This window comes from Centroberyx affinis, unplaced genomic scaffold (assembly GCF_046629955.1).
Source record: "Centroberyx affinis isolate AG114_WGS23_722 - 3 ecotype Tasmania unplaced genomic scaffold, CSIRO-AGI_Caff_v1 ptg005371l_1, whole genome shotgun sequence".
Taxonomy (NCBI): Eukaryota; Metazoa; Chordata; class Actinopteri; order Beryciformes; family Berycidae; genus Centroberyx; species Centroberyx affinis.
In genome coordinates, this window is record NW_027282685.1 from 120,315 (window position 1) to 136,321 (window position 16,007).

Consider the following 16,007-nt stretch of genomic DNA (forward strand, 5'->3'; position numbering starts at 1 on the left):
GTGTTCAACTAGAGTACTATGTAAGCAAATAGCCCCCTTCATCACCACCTGGAAGCTCAAACTGCGAAGTGCCTTCAGCTTCAATATGAATCCACCGAGGCTAAAGGTTTCTGGTCTGATGTGAGATTTTCAGGTGGCTAAACCTCTTCTGAATGGACACATCTCTTTGTGCAAAGCCTTTAAAGGATCTTTTATACACAGTAATCATTTGGGGATGATGGTGTTGCAAAGTGTTAGTGAATTGGACGCAATCTCGATTAGCACGGCCCTGCGTACAAACAACTGTTATGTGGTCAAATTACTGAGATTTACATATAATATACTTTGACCAGCACTATCAGGCAGCTTGGTGCAGTTAATGAATCACACACAGTCAACAAAGAGGTGTTTCTCAGTGGGTTTATTACTTTATGTACAGGCATGTCTGTCCCCGAGGCGGAGACTGTCCGAGAAATACAATGGAGTAGAAAACGTCTAAGGTGCAAAAACAAACACTGCTGCATGAGTCCTCCCCCCCCCCCCCCCCCCCCACCCCCCACCAAAGCTATGTACAGTGGGTTCACATTTATTGACATCGTACATCCTGCTCAGATAAAAGCCGCGCGGAGCCGAGAGGGAATCAAATCGAACTGAATGGTTTTTTTTTTGTTTTGTTTTTTGGATAAAACTCCCCTACGCCTCCGTCTTCATGCCGACATGCAGACTACGCTCTAGCTTGCAGACTTGCGGGGGAATCCGTCTGAAAGCAAGGAGGGGACAGGAGATATTTACACGACTGAGGAAAAATGGCGCCCGTGTACTGTATGTAGCCTTGATTTCCCAACCCTATCCCACGATGCACCAGGGAATGAACGCGTTTAGTAAGTGAGCTTACAAGCAGCAGTGCATCCTAATGCTACTTTTAGCATCAATCCCAACAAAGCACCTCGGTACACTTAGCAGTGTGAACATGGCAATATTGCGTTGGCAGTGGAGACGCTGTATGGTAAAGCCATTACCAAAAAAACAAAAAGCACCATAAAAAATATGTGACATTGATTAGTGTGTTTGTGTGTGTGTGTGTGTGTGTGTATACTGTATATATAGCAGGCTGAACATCTAGGTCACAGTCTCTGATTTAGCAGAACACACAGCAATTTGGAGTTTACAGCAAGTGTTTCTATTTCAGTCAGTGTATTGATGATGGGTTTGGAATGTGCCTTGGAGACATTTACACACGCACACACACACACACACACACACACACACACACACACACACACACAGATCACAGGGCTACAGTAGACCAGTGGCGTGATTAGAAGAGCTGGACTGAGACCCATGGATGAGGAAGCACAAGTCATGGTGGCCACGTCATTTGAGGTTTCAGAGTTTTCCAACGGCGGACGCCAAATCTAAAGGCAGCCCCGCCTAAGCCTGACCTGCCCGGCTTCCCAATGGCAAACACACACCAAGCCGGAGTCCCAACAGCCTAATGACAGCCATCCATCATCAAACCAGGGGCAGATAGAGTAACAGTGACACAGAATCACAGTTAAAGCCGCACGAAGTCACATCGCACGTTGGCGGCCCCGACTGGCAGCGGGAGGTAACTCGTTTGAATTTGGAGGACTTCGTTACCCATTCTTAAGTTTTGATTCCTCATGTCCTGTGTGTTGTTGCCTAGTGCAGCTTTAACACTTAATGCTTTAAATCATTTCTCAAACTAACATTGGATGTTTGTTCTTCAAGATGTCTCGCAGTCACACCAATCCACCTCCCGTTATAATTAACACTCGATTAACATGTTATTTCAAGATGTTATTTGGTTGATCCTGAGAACAATCCTGCTTTTTGAAACGTGACCCTTAGTGGAGCGGTGCAGTGTGTTTCTTGATGCCGCCGCCCCTGAATGAGAGCAACTCACTGCGTAGGAAATGGGAGTCTATGGAGCGCCACAAGCACTACACAACAACTTTAAATATATCAACATAAATAAACAAAGGGAAGCTAGTATTTCCTTTAAACATTTACAAATAAATACTTGGTTTTGACCTTTGACCTTTCTGAACCCAAGCTGTGAATCTGCTGAAACAGACTGAGTGAAAAGAAAACTTTAAAAGAAGAGTGATACACTGCTTGAAAAGAAAGTACAGCGGACAACACAAGTTGCACAACTTAGTACACTAAGCATGCTCAATAGTATAAAATGGTAAGTTAAAAAAAGGTTGCCATGTCTGTATGTTGTGATACTAAAACCAGCAACACTTATTTTCTTTCAATAACAATGTGAATGCTATGCTTGTGTCCTCCTCAACCTCTCTGACTGTATGAACAGTTTTTAAATAAATATATACACATTTTCTTAAAAAAAAAGAAAAAGATAAAAGGTAAATAAGAACAGGCTGATTTGAGCAGTGGGGCGGTTTATGTGCCGTTCTTCAGCTCCCATTCCTGTGAAACAAACACAGAGAGACACAGTTTGCATGTTACATGATACCTTTCATCTGTCTAAGATGCAAATCAGTTTGTTTTTCATATTCTATATACAGTATATCCTATTGTGTGGGTGCATGAGGGCCTTATCTGCACATATCAGGAAAAATGCAAATATATATTTTGTTGTTTTATTTGACCATTGCCATGCCAAAAAAATAAAAAATAAAATTCCAGTGTTCAGTATTTCCCACAAATTCTATTTTTATCAGGGTGGAAAAGCCTCTGAAAGAGCATTTAGACCATGGGACACTAAACTATCTAAGATAATAATAATAATTATAATAATAATAATAATAATCATCATCATAATAATAATCATAATAATAACAATGATATACTAATAACATACTTGTGTAGAATTTTATCAAAATGTTGCATTAGAATCAATTCAGGATAAGGACTTTCCATAAACAACCAGCGAGGTATTAATCAATTCTACAGTAAATACTACTATGCTGTCTACTATTGACAACTGCAGGAACAAGTGCTGCATTTTATCAAAATATACACTGAAATTTGTGCATCAATCCTCAATCAAACAAAAGAAAACAATTACAAAACAAAAAATGAGCAGAATGCTCTTCAGTTCTATCGGTGCACCTCTAATAAATATCTAATCAAACAAACTCCTATCAGAGGTGGACGACACTGACTGGCTGATTTTCAATAAAAGGCCGATACTGGCCTGATATATTAGTAAACCATTATATATCGGTGTAGCCCTAGCGTGCACCGTGACCTCTGACCTTGGCCTTCCTGAGGACGTGTCCCCGGACTGGCGAGGCCTTCTGGCCGCCCTGCTGCCGGCGGAGCAGTGAGGCGCTGTTGACCGGCAGCGAGCAGGACTCGGTGTCGCTGGTGTCGCAGCTGGAGAAGGGAGAGGACTCCTGGGTCCGTCGCAGCACCACGGGTGACTACACACACACACACAGAAAGAAAGAAATGATTCAGCTATGTTGGTACAATGCTATGTTGATTGTTGGTACAATTTGGTTTCTGAACTGCTGAGCAGACCGTTTCAAGCCAGTAGGGTAAGCTGTACCTCTAGCCGATTGCTGTCGATTCCAATAGCGAGTTAGTAGTATGACATGGAAATAATGCAGAAGAAAGTAAGGGTGTAGTGGTCGGGGTGGTGGATGGGCGTAAGCCTTTGCCTTCAATTCAGAAGACCCAGTTTCCAAATTCATACCAAGAAGATTTCTACTGAGTGAAGTTCTAATTTTTTTAGTTTTTCTTATTTAACCATGACCACAACCTTTCCCTAACCTTAACCAAATTGATTTGCTTGCCTAACCTTAACCATAATCTTAACCTTAATCTTGACCTTAACCCAAACCTTGGCCAAAGTTGTTTTGCTTGCCTAAACTTAACCGTTAGCAATAAAATACCGTCTCCAATTCAAGCTTTTAACACATAATCCAATTTGTGGTGGAGGAACATAAACTTCACATAATTTGTGTCCACAACACATTGTCTACATTTCAGAGTTTGTGCTCATTTCACAGTTTTTCATGAGATCACGTTGGTTTGTTCCTATGTGAATCTCAGCAGCATGTATGGTGCTGGGTGGCTGACCTGGGGGCCCGAGGTTCCAGCTTTGGGTTCGATGGTGAGGCCCAGGGTGACCCCTCCGCTCAGGGCCTTCTTCAGGCTCTCCTTCACCTCCGTCAGCTCCAGCTCCAGGTTCACCCGCTCCTCCTCCTTCTGCTTGCACTCATCTTCCACCTTCTTCAGTCGCTCCGACAAGGAGGCGTGCGAACGCTTGCCTAAGGGAGGAAGGTTCACATTATCACTCTATTGTTAAAGCGGCACTAGGCACGAGTTTTAAAAAAAATAGACCCGTCTTATGAGCTTTATCAGCCACTTTAATGACAAACTCTTATACACAAGGATGGACTTGACGCCATCTTCCATCATCCCTCCATGTCTCTTACCGGCAGCGGCCTCCACGGCGGTGCGCAGGTCTTTCCTGTCCTTCTTCAGCTGGGTCAGGCGGTTCCTGATCTCCTGCTTCCTCTTCATCAGCTCCTCTTCCTTGGACTGCAGCCGCTTGGCGTCGGCCTCCACGCGGTTCTTACCGTACTTGTACTGCTCCGCATCTACACAACACAGATTGGGGGGAGAAGAAATTGGACGTATGGATGTAAGATCGGTGTCCAGAAATAGTCGATTGGTTGTGTCGCCTGCCCTCTGGAACCTCTCTCTTTCGACTTCCCCACTGTCTAAATCATCCTTTATATGTGAAAAGCCTTAATGTGTCAAGGAAGTAAGAAAAACAGCCTTGTGTTTAGCTTGACAACCATGTAGTTTTGGGTCAAGGGTTTTCAAGGATTTCCTAATCCTAATCTTGTCAAACTTTCTCAACCCATTGAAAACCAGGTAATCCTTAAACTGAAGGTAAAACATGAACGTTTGCGAAATGCTGTCCGTGAACTGTAGAGCTCTGGACTCCAAGCAATCGAAACCAAACCGAACCAAAGGTTTACCAGAAGGTTCTGTTCTGTTACAGAGGTCTTTATACATGATCTCAGTCGGGTCATCAGGAGCCCCCGAGATGGTGCAGCAGTGGAATGCATTCCTCAGCCTTCCAACATTTGACTTCTGCAAATAAGGGAGATTTTCCAGCACAATGCGACCCCAAACCAACACACACAGGAAGAAAAAAAAACAGAAAAAGAGCGGTGCCTTGCTGATCAGGACAGTGGGAAGACATGAACTGCCCAGAAACCCGCTGAACTCACAGCCGCAGCCTGGAAGCACTCATTAATTACACAGGGACCATCCCTTTCCTTGCTGGAAAATACACAGAGACTATGCCACTGAGGGCAACCATCAAACATCTGTGTATGTGTATGCATGTGCGCATGTGAAGTTTGCTCACGAAGACTCACTCAATCAAACCACCACTGACGTTTTCAAATTCAGTACAATTATTTGGGCTGACACTGGAAATATACGGCTTGTGCGGCGTCCTCTAAATCCAGCATGACACATAACTTGGTATTTCCATCCCTACGCGGCGTTTGGAGGGGCGACAAGCTACACAAGCGCGGTCACAGCCCTCCTCGTTCACACATTAGGCGAAAAAATACAATTCCCGACCACACGGATTAGCGCGACCGCGTTTCACCCCTCCGCCAAACGTCTGGCCGCGCTTCTGCTATCGCGGCTGTTTGAGCGTTGCCTTCACGTCGGCAGAGGGTTCAAGTTCTCCGGTCCGCAATGCGTCACGTGGATCGTCTCGAGGGTAGGATATATAACGCTTGGCTGGGAGACGCTGAATTAGGTCTTCGAGTTATTTACTCCCCCCCCACCCCCCCACCCCCACCCCCTGCTTAAACCAACTGTAATTTGGACATTCCTGCATTTTCCAGATTGCTGTGGAGCTGCGTTTTGCTAGAAAGCAATCAGCGGTGGGGAGGCTGGGGCCGGGGAGCCAGACACACTGTCTGCTAGGCCTGGTTTCTAATGCTGCTGCTCAGTTACAGCACAAGAAGCTGACTGGGAAAGGCGGACTTGGCATGGGCAGTGTTGGATGATTACAGTAATTCTATTTGTTGATTAGTGCAACGAATTCAATTTCAGTAATAATGCAGTTACCAAATCAACAAAATAATAATAATTTTGTTATCACACCCACTAAATACTAGATTGATGTTGAATAATCTAAAAACTATATCCCACTGCCATCTACCTGATTATTTTTTTGTGATTTTTGTTTTTGTCGTTGTCATCTCACACTAAAGCAGCTTGGATGAGAAATGTTAAAAAAGTTGAGGTAACACTTTACAATAAGGGTCACTAAGTTAAGGGTTAGCTAATGCTTAATAACAGTTAACTAATGTGTAATTTACTAATGGTGTTCATGTTAACTAAGGTATTCATTTATACATTATTTAATAGTTTATAAAGATGACTATTAAATAATGTATAAATTAATACCTTAGTTAACATGAACACCATTAGTAAATGATTACCAGACACATTAGTTAACTGTTAATTAAGTGACTTAATTTACTTAATGACCCTTAATACTTAGTGACCCTTATTGTAAAGTGTTACCAAAGTTGACTTTCTCTGGGTGGAAGTATTCCCACTACCTTGATTTTATCCAGTAAAATGATGACAAGATCATCGGACATCAGTGAGAAAGTAATCACATTACCCTTTTGAAATGACTGATGAGTAATGCGTAATACATTGTTTATTTAAAAAAAACAAAAACGACCCCAATAATGGTGGCGGGTGACTCACTGATTGAATTATCAAACTGTAGTTATCAGTCCACGTTCAGTGATGATGCACACACACACACACACACACACACACACACACACACACACACACACACACACACACACACACACACACACACACACACACACACACGTTTACCATCAGTACTTACTGGAGTTGCTGCGTTTCACAGACGCTGTCCCATTTGTCCCATTCACTCCATTCTTCTTGGCCTGGTTCTTCTGGTCTGCCTTCTGTTTAGACGCCGTCCCATTGGTCACAGAACCCTTCTTTCCCTTCAGCTGATTGGCGGAGAGCGAGGAAGGGAGAGATCAAACATTTACTGGAGAGAACTTAAAAATGAGATATGGTCCAGTTAGTGATGACCACCTCTGATATGATGCAGTTTGTTTGATTACATATCAGTTGTATAATTGATCATTGAACATTAACCTAATTGGATTCTAATACAACATTTAGATCAGATTCCACACAGAGGCTTTTCCACCCTGCCAAGAATAAAGTTCTGGGGTGAAACACTGAAACCTTGCAGGATTTGGCAAATTTTGGCATGAATATTGAATATTGGCATACATTTCAACTATCATCATTCTCAGTCCCGAAATGCTGGTGCTGTTATCGGCCTTCAAAAACCCATATTGGTTGAACCCTAGTCTAAACAAACCTCCAAAAAAGTCCCCCTCTCAACTTTATTCCATCATAATCCAGTTTATGATCTAAGCGAGCGGGATCTAACACACACACACACACACACACACACACACACAAACACACACACACACACACTCCCCACTGTTGTCTAAAACGCCTGGATGTGGCACTAGCATTCGGCTTGATTTTGGTTTCACAGGCTCCATCCTGTTGGCCGCAGTCTTTTTCACACCTTGTACATTGAAATCTAAAGTGGAGCGGTACTTTGTGGTCCGGGAGGCGATGTTAACACCCCTTGGCCACGCCACACACACCACACACATCAAAGGGGATGGTGTGTGTGTGTGTGGGGGGGGGGGGGGGGGGGGAGGAAGCGGAGCTCCATATAACGCCATGCGGTGACTTATGTGGCCGGCGAGGCAGGGTGGCACTTAGACCAAGGCTGTAAAAATATAAATTACACACACAGCCGACACTCATTGTAAAGGAAGGGAGTAAATATGTGGAACGGCCGCATATGCACGCACACACGCATTTACAAATATGCATGGAGTACACATACAAATACACATACATGAACACATGCATACGGTGTATACATACCTATACATGTACACACACACATCCTGCACATGTAGACACCATACACACATACTACTACTACTTTTTCACTATCTTAAAGCCATTTTGATCTGAAGGCTTCTGCTTAAATGCTTGAAATGTGTTTCTTAGACAAATATAAATAGTGAAGTTGATCCTATGTATGAATTTCATCAAGGCAAAGGGCGGCTACTGTAAAGAATCTAAAATATAAGATTTGATTTGTTTAACACTTTTTTGGTCACTGCATAATTCCATTTGTGTTATTTCATAGTTTTGATGTCTTTAATATTATTGTAAAATGTGGAAAATAGTAAAAATGTGGTGAAAAAAAAAAAGTGGTGTGTCCAAACTTTTGACTGGTAGTGTATACACACATACAGTCGTATAGACATAGATATATATGCACATACACTTAGAAACTGCACATACTGTAGATTTATACACATATGCATGTACAAATACGTAGGTGTTCATGCATAAATGGATGTACACACACATACACACAACACAGTATGTGTGTTTGCATGTATTTGCATGTCTGTGTACACACAGACACAAAACACAAGACAGCAGAAAAAACAAAACAACAGAATAACTGAACTGAAATGAACTATAAGGAAATAATTAATATGTGTCCTTTCCTAAAGTGAAGCGCAGATAGCTTATATCTTACAAGATCTGGTCTCGCTCAACACATTTGGAGCTGAAGCACATGTTTGTGCGTTTCCAAAGGCAGGACACAGGAGTCAACTAGGGGCCCGGTCACGCTTATAATCGAATTACTAAGAGCTACACCAGGATGGGAACACGATTCACGGGCTGATGGGAAAGAGAGGTGGGTTTGTGGGTGGCCAACGTCAACACCGTGTCTATTAAGTCAAAGCATGTCCCTGCAGGAATAATAAATGGAAGAACAAATGAGGGGCAAAATTTCCTCCTTCCCCCAGCCAAGCACCTCTCGCTTCCAGCTAACTTGTGCTCAGCGCATGTAAAAGAGGCAGTTCACCATTTGAATAAAGGGACTATTCACCACTGTGGTCACAGCAGTAGGATTTAATATTCAAATTACATTTGAGGGATGTCTGTGGAACAAATAAACTGGGACCAATACATTGAGGTTCCTTCCTGATCACCGCTAGTCAATATGTGTTTATTATTATTATTATTATTATTATTTTATATCAGATGTCTGACCAGAGAAATCATTCCAGTGTGGTGTGGGAGGATTTTATGTAACAGTCTGTAAAACCTGCAGTGAAACCTGCCTCACCCTGCCTTAAAGAGCTGCTAACCCACTTCAAAGTATTTCATCATTGTGGCTTTCAGTGGAGAGTTTTAGTGTCCCATGATGGTCTAAATGCTGCTTCAGAGGCTTTTCCACCCTGACATGAACAAAACTCTGGTGGAAACACTGAATCCTTGTAATTTTGGGGCATGAAAATAGTCAATTTCTATAGCTATTCTAACAGCTCTTGTATCTGCCTCCAAAAATCAATATTGGTCGAGCCCTACTAATAATTCTGTGTTCAGATATGGGAATCAGTAACCACTTTGAGCACTAACTTCATGGAAAAATACCTTTTGCTGAAGAAAGAAAATCACCCAGAGCCAAAGACAGACCCAAGCATAGCTGTGTGCCCACATTAAGGTTAAATGCCAGTATCGAGGATGTTAAGAAGCAGAAAATGTTGAAGGAAAAATCCACCCTAAAATACTTTAACACTGTTAGAAAACAGCTATTGGTGATGTACTTTACATTTCTGGGCCCATTTTGTTGTTTGGTTTTTCTACTTAAAGCTGTAAATATCAGGTTTTGGTGTAAGCCCCTCAGAATCAAAGAGGGAGAAATCCATCATAGAAGACACAGAGATACCAAGTGCTGCACTGACAGCAGCCTCCACTGACCAGAATGCAATGCAGCCACAAGACATGCTGTATTGTGAGTAAGGGGCACGACTCTTTTCTCAACTGGAAAAACTGTCGCCTCACTATCACTATGTAGGGGACAGCGGGGTAAGATGAGCCAGTGAGTAAGTTGAACCACCCCCTGTATCCGAGCAACGATAAGCTCTATGTGTCATGTGACCAGGCATTTAGGAAGAGACTTCCATTTCAACATGGCTGTGATGGAACCAGCCACATAAGTAGTAAGTACATTTATGCTCATAAAACTGTTTTTAGCAACAAAAAGTACATTTTTACATTCATTGTTTAATGGCTGTTGTCTCAATACCAATTTAGCTACATACAAACATATAGACAATAAATGTTGGTTTACTAGCAAGGACTAAAACCATATTAATTAATTAGCAAAATTCAGTGGCTGAGTTTGTCCCCAAGCGGCTAGGATCAATTTACCCCAACCCTATGGCAAATTGAGCCAAAGGACCACTTTTTACTAAAAAGTTGTATTTTCATTCTTCTTTCATTTAGCTGCATTTTTACCTGTTCATTTCAGTCAACATCCTGAAATATGGGTGGAAGCATTTGTTTTAGTTTCTTTGCCAAGATAACATTTTGGCTCATCTTACCCCGCTCTCCCCTATAACCCACAGCTGAATGCAACAATTTCCCACCCATTCTCTGGGGGCTGCCACAAGGCATTCTGGGAAACATAGGAAATCAGTAACTGAAGTATAAGCAGATGAGGCACGGTGAGGGAAAAGTGGGCTCACCAAAAAAGTAAATTACAACACATCACCACAAAACAACTCCTGGAATGGACTGAACATCACAGACTGATGAGTTTAGCAGTGTATGAGTATCTGAGGGTGGATTCTTCCTTGTAAGTTCAGAAAAATGTTAAGGTTAAGGAGCAGAGTGTTAGTCACCTTGGAGCCGTCTTTAGCTTTAGCATCAGCAGCGAGGAATTTAGAGGAGATTTTAGAGACGGGGGTTTTGTAGTGACCGGCAGAGGTGGAGGAAGAGGTGGTGGAGGAGGAGGAAGGCTTGGGAGAGAAGCGAGCGGCCAGCTTGGGCGAGGGCATGTTCTCATAGAGGTCGGCGTTCTCATAGTGCGCCTCCTCTTTCAGCTGGCGCCCCCCTGTGGCCGGACTGGAGTATAGCGCCTCCGGGTCCTTGGGGTTAGACCGGGGCAAGCATGCAGGCGAGCAGAGGAGAGGAAGAGGAAGAGGAAGAGGAGAGGGGGAAGGGGGGGGAACATTAATGAGGGGAGGAGAGGAGAGGAGGAGAAGAAAAGAGAAGGGAAGAGAAGAGAAGAGAAGAGAAGAGAAGAGAAGAGAAGAGAAGGATAACAGGAAAGAAGAATATAAGGAGAAGAGAAGAGAAAAGAAAAGAAGAGAAGAAAAGAGAAGAGAAGGATAACAAGCAATGCATAACAGGAAAGAAGAATATAAGGAGAAGAGAAGAGAAAAAAAGAGAAGAAAAGAGAAGAGAAGAGAAGGATAACAAGCAATGCATAACAGGAAAGAAGGATATAAGGAGAAGAGAAAAGAAGAGAAGAGAAGAAAAGAGAAGAGAAGGATAACAAGCAATGCATAACAGGAATGAAGGATATAAGGAGAAGAGAAGAGAAGAGGAGAAGAGAAGAGAAGAGAAGAGAAGAGAAGAGAAGAGAAGAGAAGAGAAGAGAAGAGAAGAGAAGACGGCAATAGAAAGTTATTGTTACACCAATTGGCTGTGTTATGTTAGTGTAATGTTAATTAAAGGTGCTACATGCAGCATATTAACATCAGTAAATCATTAATTTTGACACGTTATTATTATTACCAGAAACAAATGAGACCATCACTGAGTAGACTGTCCACCTCTACTGCCTCTACACTGCATTGTGATCCACTGGGTCAGATTTGGCGGGAAATCTGCTGGATTGCTTTATGGCACAAAACAGGAAGAGGGCGCTGTTCTTCCAGAGCAAACTGAGCTACAGCATTCAGATTCGCTGACAATGGCAGATGGTCGAAGGAGTGAAAAGCCGTAGGGAAAAAAATCACTTCCAACATGTTGATCCCCTTCAGTAAAGCAAAGGAGAAACAAGACACAACATCCTCTTTGTGACAGGAAGCAATGGGGTTTATGGGAAATGTGGTCTTCATTTTGAGAAACACTAGCGCTAACAATACCACTGGTGAGACAGAGGCTACAAATTGGTCTCATTTGTTTATGGTAATTATACCAAGGTATCACAATGAATTTCTCAATGATATACTAAAGTTTCAAAATGCTACACATAGCACCTTTAATGTTAGAGAGACAAGTGAAAAGAAGTTAGCAAAGAGAGCAAAAATGAAAGTCCAGCCAAGATTCAGAAAAACAACTGAAAGGGTTATTGAAAAGGTTAGTGTGTTGAGCTGCTTTAGCCTATGAGTGTGTGTGTGTGTGTGTGTGTGTGTGTGTCCTTACTGTTCCGTTGATGGGCACGTCGTCATAGTGCAGAGCCATACCAGTGGGGCAGGCGTAGCCGTTGACTGGGTTGTCCAAGTATGGGTTAGGAGACACAGCACGCTTACTGGTGAAACTAGTGAAAAAAAAAAAAATCACATCCATCAGTACCTGACTTACCGAGAGATATTGTTCTGAAAACTGTTTGCAGCTCTTCAGCGAAAACCATGCATCTCCAAAAACAAAATTTTAAATATGAACAATAAAATGAAATGGATAACAGATAATTTCTCATTAATTACATTCTAATGAAATTAAACTATTCCTCGTTTTACTGGAAGCACCTCAAGGACCCCTGAGAGTTATTAAGTTATATCTATTTAAATTGGAAACACCATAAACTGTTTTAAATGTGATACAGGGATAGGCGTCTAACCTACAGCCTGTTGCATTCCTTCAAAACCATTCGCTTATTAGAAACGGAAGCAGATTTTAAGTTGCAACAGGGTTTGAGTTTATTGTGTTTATATGATGTTTATATGATTTCATTTAGTTTTGTTATATAGTAGTTTAGCTATATATAGTGCATGATTGTAATTAGAAACAAAGTTGTGCGTCTAAAAATATACAATTCTGGAAAAAAAAAGACAAAAATCACATCCCTGCTCATAATGTGTTCCGGATTGCACATGCTATAGTGATAACAGCACTGTGTGAAGTGATACATCGAAAGGCCACACACACACACACACACACACACACACACACACACACACACACACACACACACACATAGCTCATCATCAAAGAATTTGCCTTTCTGGGGTGACAAATGACGCTGTGTGTGTGTCCCTCACCAGAAGGACTGCTTGGCCAGCTGGATGACGTTGGCGGTGGTCTCGACGTCGATGTAGTCGTAGTGCAAGGCGGCCGGGTCGGTGGTGGATCCGGTCTCGGCCAACAAAACCCCCAACCAGCGACCCATCGCCTCGGAGGAGGAGGCCTGGAGGAGGAGGAGGAGAGAAAGGTTTCTTCTTTAATATAAGCTTGGTTTATTGGATTTCCCACACATGTACTGTACATCTGAGAGGAGGAGAAGATGGGAGTTGGAAAGAGGGGGTGAGTGTGGTTCGAGCAGCAGTGTTAAGAAAAAAGTATACAAAATATCAAACGCTTCCTGGGTAGTGATGATGTGTTTAGGGGGGAAAAAAACAGAAGCAAACGTCTAATGAAAGATAGCGTGCAGACAGAAAGGAAATAGAATAACAACAAAATGGGCAAAATGGAGGAAACCCATATATATATACGATCGACATCAAACACTCAGACAATCGCCGGTGGGCGGAGGAGACGCTTTACCACATGAGAGGAACACCAAGAGTAAAGAACAGAACAGTGTGTGCCTGTATGAGTGTGACCAGGCTTCAGCAGTCTACAGTCTGTCTGCTCATTCAGGTCAGAATGCATTGCACAGAAACCTTCCATCCCTAAAAAAGGCATCTGGCTGAAAAACTGGTTTGTATTTCTGGTAGTTTACAACAGCGGTTCTCAACGTGGGGTCCGGGGACCACCAGGGGTCCTTGAGGGGGTTCCAGGGGGTCCCCAGCGAACTGAAGAATTGTTAAACTTCAGCATTATTTCATTTATAAGACGTGAACACAATTAGAGAATGTAGAAGAATGACTGTTCTGATCATAGTTTCTCTGTTATCTCTCTACCTACAATACAGACAGTCATGGAATTCTGGACAAAATCATATCTAACTATAAAAATATTCTCAGATTTGGGTCCTAGAGACAAAACCTCATCAAATCGGGGTCCGTGGCCCTGATGTGGACTAAATTAGGGTCCTTGATATGAAAAAGGTTAAGAACCACTGGTTTACAAAGCATAATCAATGAGAGAAAAAAGACAAAGAGAAGACTGCCACACAGGCTTTGGCGATGTAGCCTCTGATGCAAATGAAGTGTGAAATCCCGCCTCCTCTTTGTTGTGATTGGTCGGTCCATGTCACGTGTGCACCTCTAAAAATTTTGCCTTTGCTCTGCCTAAAAAGAAGCCAGTCGCAGCATCTCTTCCAAAGTGACCACACTCCGTCCGTCTTGCAGCTGTTCCCCATTGACTTTAATATAGTCAAAAAGGCGGTGGCAGTTGAGCAAAAAGCCTCTCTAGGTCATGGTTACAGACTCATTTCGTTCCCCAATTTCACTGAGTTTCATGTTTTTTGTTTCAAAGTTCTATCTTGAACGGCGGCGGGGATAAACTCGTCGACTTACGCATGGAGAGACGCGTCCCCGCCTACGCGAGAAGAGACAAAAATGGCCGACGATATCCCTTCGCTACGTGGCTTACCTCCAGCACGGCCACCTCCTGGCCGTTGCGGAGCAGGCGGAAGGCGAAGGGGTGCTTGTGGTCGAGGCCGGGGCTGACCTCGCAGCCTCGGAGGGGCAGCGAGGCCATGTGGCTCTTCAGGTCGTCTCGGTCCTTGTGGAGAAGCAGCTGGTTGTCCTTCAGGCGACACCAGCGCTCCCGCCAGCGGTTGTTGGACAGCACGTTCAGGTAGCCTGTCACATCAAAGGGAATATGGTCAGGGGTAAGACACTCTTAGAGGACTACACCGACTTTGTGCCTCTGCTAGATAGTTCTGGCTGGTACGCATGCTAACGCTTCAGCATACTGTATGTTAAGTAATCGTAGGTGATTAGTATTATCCAAAGTATGAAGATAGACCTTTGAGTAACCCAAAGTTGGTGCTGGTGCCTGTAGATTCATAACTTCTGAAAGAAAAATCTCAATCTTCATCATTAGTGAAGTCCTTTTATACATCAACAATGTAAAAACTTCCAATCTCGGAACCCATCGTCTATAGGTCTGACAACGATTGTTTACATTTTGATTGTTTGATGATTGTTTACAGTCCGATTAGCAACTTCAGACACGACAAGTCGAACGTTTCTCCACACAATATACAAACATCGATACTTTTTGTAGGTGTTTTAGGTCCAGACGACATTTCGGCTAATCTCTATAAACAGATAGACGTCATCTCTCAACTCCAACTCCATTCTCGCGTCTCAAGTTGCTAATCGGACTGTAAACAATGACCGGCGCACAGAAGAGGAAGTCTTGGCCCGGATGTCCGCTGGCTACACCGGAAACCCCGAAATATTGGCCGTCGCCCCCAGAGTCTAATCGTTGTCAGACCGATAGACGATGGGTTCCGAGATTGAAAAACTTCAGCTATCTGGCTAACTAAACAAGTTATGTAAGATGTTTTGCCATTGAAAGTAGTTCCAGTAGTTCCTGTATTTTTTGGTGAATTTTATTTCTATTTTCCCATCCCCTAAACAAGCCTGGCAGATTTAAGAGCTGCTACAATTTACTCACTTTAAGGAAAATGCTAGCTGCCTACAGTTACTGAACATACTGTATGCTAAAGCGTTAGCATGCGCACCGAACAGAATTATGTACCGGAAACACATGGGTAAGGTCACCAATGGGCCCTATCAAACTGCTCAGTATAGACGCATTGAAGCTGTTAGCAATGAGGTTTTGTTAATCTGACCCTAGATAAGCAGTTAGGGTCTTCTCCCTCCTTCCTGTCGGACAGTCTTACCACATGTGGGCACGTCCTCCTCGGCCGACGAGGTCTGCTCGTCGGTGGACAGCTTCTTCTT

The 16,007-nt window shown here is 43.0% G+C and overlaps 1 protein-coding gene across 1 annotated transcript; it reads right to left on the minus strand.

Annotated features, from left to right (window-relative positions):
• Nucleotides 1-547: 547 nt before the first annotated feature.
• LOC139667215 (actin filament-associated protein 1-like) lies at nt 548-14,810 on the minus strand. Its single transcript, XM_071546647.1, has 8 exons — nt 14,683-14,810; nt 13,188-13,333; nt 12,352-12,466; nt 6,887-7,016; nt 4,413-4,577; nt 4,054-4,244; nt 3,225-3,392; nt 548-2,433 (listed from the first exon to the last, which is right to left on the minus strand). Exons 1-8 carry the CDS (start codon nt 14,788-14,790, stop codon nt 2,407-2,409), a joined length of 1,050 nt encoding a protein of 349 aa, XP_071402748.1. The 5' UTR covers nt 14,791-14,810; the 3' UTR covers nt 548-2,406.
• Nucleotides 14,811-16,007: the final 1,197 nt, after the last annotated feature.